This window comes from Pagrus major, chromosome 5, assembly GCF_040436345.1.
Source record: "Pagrus major chromosome 5, Pma_NU_1.0".
Lineage (NCBI taxonomy): Eukaryota > Metazoa > Chordata > Actinopteri > Spariformes > Sparidae > Pagrus > Pagrus major.
The window spans coordinates 40,665,184-40,672,014 of NC_133219.1; the positions used below are offsets into that span (position 1 = coordinate 40,665,184).

The following is a 6,831-nucleotide window of genomic DNA, read 5'->3' on the forward strand; positions in this document are numbered from 1 at the left end:
TTACATTTGACCCCAGATTGTGATTTCAAATAAACATCACAAATGTGCTACGTTTTTAAATTCTGAAATTTCTAAAGCAGCAGCATTGTGTTAATCTGGTTTTCCCCAAAACATTGCCAGTTACATTCAGGAAACCTTGCTGATACAGCATTAGCTAGTTATGTTGTGAATCAGGAAAGAAACACTGCAGATATCATAATTAAAAAAAAAAAAAAAAAAGTTAAAGCTTATTTCTAGAGTTTTCTAGACAAACAATAGTGGACAGTGATTGATAAGCCTCATCCCTGAAGTATCAGTATGTTCTGTTTCTGTCTGGATCAGATATGGAGCAAGGCATGAAGTCAAACTCACCTGTGACATCAAATGCCTGAATCTTTCTCTTGTACATGCAAAACCAAATCCAAAAAATCCTTTTTGTAGTGCTACCTATGCCGTGGCAATAAAAAACAAATTGTAACAATGACAAGGATATTACATGTGGCTGACAGCTCCAAGACACACCCTGGTCAGTTTGCCATGAGTTGAGACTGGTTGTTAATTTTAATTTTTAGCGCGTAATCAGAAATCATTGTAATTTACTGCAAAATATCATCGCACTTTTTAGTTTAAAGTGCAGGAAAAAAGAGTCTTTGTGTTATCACTTCACTTACACCACTGCTCTTAAAGGTAATTACAAGACACAAACAGAGTTAAACTGTTTGTCTCCTAATAAGATTTTTAACACTTATTAAATATTCATTAACAGACACATATCTCTTCAATATGAACTATATTAAGCCATGATAAAATAATGTGGAATTAATTATGGCATTAGTATAAACTGCCACAGAGACACCAGGTAAATCTGTCCTACCTGGAGGACCATGTGCACTGACCGGACAGGTCATCTGGTACATTAAAGGTGTTATTGATTCACCTTTAGGGCTTCATTTCAAGTAGGTGTTATTTAATAAATTAACAACATTTTTAAAATATAAATATTGAATAAGTATTGAGAAAAACTTAATCTGGAGACAACAACAACAGTTATAGTATAAAAATAACGAACTTACATGTCTGTGTTGGCTCATGTCGTCCATCGCTGCTGCTGGTTGATACAAAATGCATGCTGGGATATTTGACCATCACAGGTTCACACAGGTCAGCTCCCAAAATCGTCCTCGACAAAATGGATGACGCGAGAATACTTCCGGGCATTTAAACCATACTTGGATAAATGCAAACGTTAAATTCAGGGCAGCACTTTGGTCGTGACGGATGACGTTTCACAAGAACAGACGTGAGCGTAAATTCAGAAAGGTCTCAGACATCTGAAGAGCATCAGATGTCATTTAACCAGACAAAATACTGTGCAGACACTGTTTCACTGAAGTTGCGTATGTGTGTGACATCATCAGTGAGTCCCACTATAATTTTCTTTGATGTGTGCATTCGTCAGTCTGTTGAAACCTGGCCTGGCCTGTACAAACCAGTGCAAGTGGTCTAAATCCAGGAATTATCCACAACCCTGCAGCTGCTCTCATTGCAGATGGAAACTGTAATACTGACAACAGACTCCTGACTGAGTGTGAGCATAAAGTATTAAACTGATTATTTTCATTTTAAATATGAGAATATTCAGGTTATATCCTTTTGTAATGGGAATGGGTCAATACTGATTTTGCCAGTTGTTGTTGTTTTTAGATCTTATTGGCCATATGCATGTGGGCATTCTTAATTCTTACATTTAGATTTATGATCAGTAAACCACTGTTGAATATTTACATTTTCTAAATGAAGAATTAAAATGCCATCTTGTGTATTTTTGTTTCTGTAGCCTTAAAACTGATGTAAATACAAAGTAGTGGATTTTGGTGTTGAACTGAAGTTGCAAGACTTCATAAACCAGAAGCTGGAAAAGGAGCACATGTCTGAACCCTGGACCTGTTTACTGTAAACCATCGGCTTTATGCTAATCTCTGGTCTCATCATCACACAGGTTGTATATTGAACAACAATGACGTATTTTTGCACCACCTAACAATACCTGTGCTTGTGTAGCACTGACTGAAGAACATGTACTGTTATGTCCTTCAAGAGATCAACGTAAAATCTGAGCAGAACTCCAATCTGATGATTATTTATTATTTGATGACGAACGAGCATTATGTAGTTTTGTAGAAGAAATTCAAACTCAGAGTTTTAATGTTTACAATATTAATTAGGCCATAATACAAACTTTTTTTCCATCAGTGAATAAACAAGCTGTTCTCAAAGTAAAATAAGGTCCCAGAACACTGTTTGAAGCTAGAAAGGTGACAGGGTCCGCCAATCAGTCATGAAAACAATGTTTAGACTAGGGATGGGCATTTCAAGCAGAACTACTATTCGATAATCACAGGGAACTAATCGATTATTTCTCGACTAATTGTACTACAGTAATTTGTGCTCAGGCAAGTGCTGAAGTTGTTGCTTTTGTTTCAACGCTTGTGTTGCGGTTGTACTGTGATGGAAATGTGAAACTTAACGACTGGCAGATGCAACCACATGGTTAATGTGTTGAAGCTTGAACCCATCGTTTATAGCAAGTTGCAGCGAATGTGCGAAACAAGGCTGAGAATCCCATCCCGTGTGCTCGGTGTTGGCAAGCACCATGTTGCTGGCGTTGTCATGGACACACGCTGTGACTTTTCCGTTGATCCCCCAGTATTCAGTAGCGGTGGAAAGCACAGTGGCTATGTTTTCAGCAGTATGTCGCTCTGGCATTGCTTTGGTCTGCAGAACAGCACTCTGTATTTCCCAGTTGTGAATGTAATGACAAGTGATTGTTACATATGTTTCCGTTGTCAGTGCTGTCCATGAATCAGTGGTCAAAGACACTTTTTCAACACTTGTTAACCGAGTGCGCAGCTCACTTGCATTAGCATCAAAAAGTTTTTCAAGTCTTGCTGTAATGGTTTTTCTTGATGGGACCGTGAACTCTGGCTCAAGAAATGCCATCAAACTCCGAAAACCCTCACCTTCAACGAAGCTGATGGGGAGCATGTCTTTTGCAATCATCTTTGACATGAGGGACATTGTTTGCTCCGCACGTCTGGCATCAAATGTACTTCGTCTAGTGAGATAGCTGGCCATTGACTGTTGCTGTGACGACGGGCCTCCACTTTCTATCGGGTGCTTCGCTCTCATATGACTGTGCATGGCTGTCGTAGACTTGTAATATGCAAGCTTTGCCTCGCAGAGATTACACCGCACCTCTGTTTCATTTTTGTTTTTGAAATAGTTCCACACAGAACTTTCTGACGGCTGCAGCGCTCTGTCCATGGCGCCTGCTTGCTTCTTCTTCTACGGTGGCAACTAACGTCAGCCCATCACACAGCGTATCAAATGCTGTACTGCCCCCGTGCGGAAGGGGCCAGTAAAACAAAGGAATACTTTTTTCAGACATGATTTACTAATCGATTATTTATGATTTAACGACTATTCGAATAATCGAAAATCCCTAGTTTAGACATAAAAAAATGTAAAAAATCGTTAATAAAGAGCTTTCTCTTTCGATTAACATTTCTTCCACCGTACTACATAATGCTCCTTTAACATCTAAAGTCATCAGCAGGTCTCTTGAATCAGTAAATGAGCAGCCGCTTCCAAAATAAAGCAGTCCTACCTGAACCTGAAGACTGGATGGTGGTCGTCTGGTCATATGAAATCCTGAATAAAGAGAAATACAAAAAAAATCTATCAATAATAACCAGATGTATCATGTGCAGGTGATTTTACTAAAAACTTCTCAATATAGAAAGTGTTTCCTCTCTTGAATCGAGGGTCTGAGGATGTCGTTCACTGTACAGACTGCAAAGCCCACTGAGGCAATGTGACTGTGATTTTGGGTTATATAAATAAAATTGATTTGATTTGATCCCAATATCTATAAGAGGTGTAATTTCTCTGCTTAAAACAACATGGCATTATTATGTTTTTTTAAAGATATTTATAAAATATTAAAAATAAAATGAACAAAACAGTGAAATCAAGCGTTTTATCGCATGGTGGAGGTTATAGAAAGGTTTTTGTCTGTGCCCCCAAAACCCAATACTACCTAGTTAGCTAACCTTCAGTTGTACCAGCTTGTTAAACCAGGACACGGTAAATTACAGCAGACTGACTACACATTTCAACAGGTGAACTAAATTATACAAAAGAAGATTTTCTCATCAGTTTCAGTGGCACAAAGATGCAGAAAATATTCCAAGAGATGACAAAATAATGTAATTAGCTTAACAAGCTAACCAGCAGGTGTCTAATGTAACAGTGAGCGGACACACACGATAAAAACAGTCACAGAAACATTCATAACAATAAATTAAAGCCTCTTTAACATAATTAAACATAGGAAAAAGGTTTATACCCACAAACATGAAGACACTCGCGTCCTGTGGCGGAGTTAGTTTCAGGCCGACGGGACGGTTGAGGGGACATGTTGTGGATTTGGGGGCGCACGGGTCCAGTTTGCAGGGGCTCCACAAGATGGCGCCGGTGTCACAGTGATGACGAGCCGACAGAAACAAACCTGAGACAGTGAATTAAACTCAGATTATTGTGGTTGTGACAGAATAAAGTTTAAACTATGATGATTAATAAAACAGCGACGATCAAATAACGGACTTTTCTCTTTTCTATGTGTATAAAGATGAGGTCTAATCATTATATTGTAGTATTCATTGTATTTTATACACATACTCACATATATTATATATTATATTACATATGTACTGTATTTTATACTTAATAATAAACTCATAAAAAATATAACTGGTCAATATGATTAAGATAAATATGATTGATACAAAAAACATATAAATAATGACTATATTTTAAGGATGGATATCAATAATGAATTTATTTGTTTTTTAGACAACGATAAAAGGTAATTAATAATATTAATTATATTGAGACAAGTTTCGGAAAATTAATTAGAGTATCAGTTTAGAACGTTAAGGAAGCTGGTTAATTATCATTCAGTGACTTAGAAGAAGAAGAAGAAGAAGAAGAAGAAGGGGAAGAGGAAGAAGAAGAAGAGGAGGATTCAGTAAGTTCATACTGCTGCTCACTGCTTTTCAAAAACGTAAAAAAAAAAAAAAAAAAAACGTCATCAGTTGAGAAAACATTCATTGTCTGTAAACAAAAAATCTGTGCTTTTTATTTATTTATTTATTACCTTTACTCTTGTCTGTCGTTTCTTGTTCCTTATATTAAATGAAACCAATAATCTGTTCATTTTGTCTCAGACTGAAGGAGGAAATGATGACTTGCTCACTCGTGACTGACTCAAACACTTTCACTTCAAATCTTTTAATCTTCTTGGACAAGCGACGGATCGACGAGACGAATTACAACTAAAATAAAGGTAAATAAATGAAGAATAATCTGCTTGTACTGTTTATTATTAATCAGCATGAGGATAACATGATATATACATGTATATCAGTGAGATCCTGAGACTGTAGCCAGTCACTGTCTATTATCAAAGCAAACAACTTTCTGTTCATTAACACAGTTATTGGCTGACTGACACACACAGACACAGAAACACTGTCAGACTTCACATGAAGTGATTTCAGGTAAGTGTGCAGGTTTGTTCAGGAGGGAACCAAACAGCAATCAACACCAAACACTTGATTTCATCCTCAAGTCCTGATGCTTGTGTTGGAGTTTGACCAGAAGAATCAGAGCTATCTGAATTTCTGAAACGAGCCTGTGCATGAGACACAGGAAATGATGTTTTGAACACTTTAATATTAACTTCAGGCGTCGCCTTGTAGGCCTGAGGGGGGAAAAAGAGGAAGAGAAGTCAGAACCACAGAGACAAAAGTTAAACTGGCATGAAGTTTATTTTTATCGGCTCATACGAGAGTAATGTTTGTCAGATACGTCAGAACAGCAGGAACACATTCCAGATTAAAGCAGCATTTCATCACAGATTGTACAGGTCACATTAAACTTTAGATTTAACAGTTAAAAAATAAATCCCCAATGTAATTTGCCACGCAGAGGTTCGGCTGCCAGTTTGCGTCCCTGGTGAAGCTGTGAAGTTGTGAAGGAGACCTGGAAACTGCAGTTTTCTCTCTAAAACAGATTTATATTCTGATTCTTCTTCTTCTCGGGTCTTGGTGCAGCAGCTAGTCTCCGGTTGAATCAGTCTCTGATGTGACATCATGGCGGCTGCAGCAGGTGAGTCCAGTCACACTTTATCACTCTGGATGAAATACGAACACTCTTATACATGAGAAAAGCACTTCCTCAGATTTGACAGTAAATCCACTCTGTGATTCCTGAATTAAACTCGTCTATATATGTTATGTGTTTTTCATGGGGTGGGTGCAGTACTTTTCATGTACAGTTTATTGTTGTGGCTGACAGAGTCGATGCTGTTTAGTGTTATGTAGTTTATTTCACTGTAACTTGGAGGCATTTATGTGCGCAGCATTTGAGTCGAAGACAAATTTCCCCACAGGGACAATAAAGTATATCGTATCAATTTTCTCATTTTCATGAAACCACTGTAAACCATAGCTCAGTGACAGAACAGACAGGCAGAGAGCAGAGGATTCATAGGGAGGAGATCCCGGTCACAGCGGGACCCACAGTCACTGAGTTTTATTGTACAAACCTTTGTCACATACTTTAATAGAAACATGATTTTGGTTTAGCAATAGTGATACACTTGTGTATTTTTATTTATAAAGATTACTGCCTTTTCCCTTTCTGCTCCAACTCTCAGCTCTTTTAAATCAAGGCTGAAGACCTTGACTTTTATTTTCTAGTCTTCTTTTAAACCTTTTCTATTTTAGC

At 37.6% G+C, this 6,831-nt stretch overlaps 1 protein-coding gene across 1 annotated transcript in view; it reads left to right on the forward strand.

The window, feature by feature from the left end:
- Positions 1-6,173: 6,173 nt before the first annotated feature.
- The window catches only part of LOC140995731 (uncharacterized), a 10,359-nt gene continuing 9,701 nt past the window's right edge, over positions 6,174-6,831 (forward strand). The window contains exon 1 of the mRNA XM_073465808.1: positions 6,174-6,210. Within this exon, the coding sequence (XP_073321909.1) occupies positions 6,195-6,210 (16 nt within the window). The 5' untranslated portion in view covers positions 6,174-6,194. The remainder of the gene's footprint in view (positions 6,211-6,831) is intronic.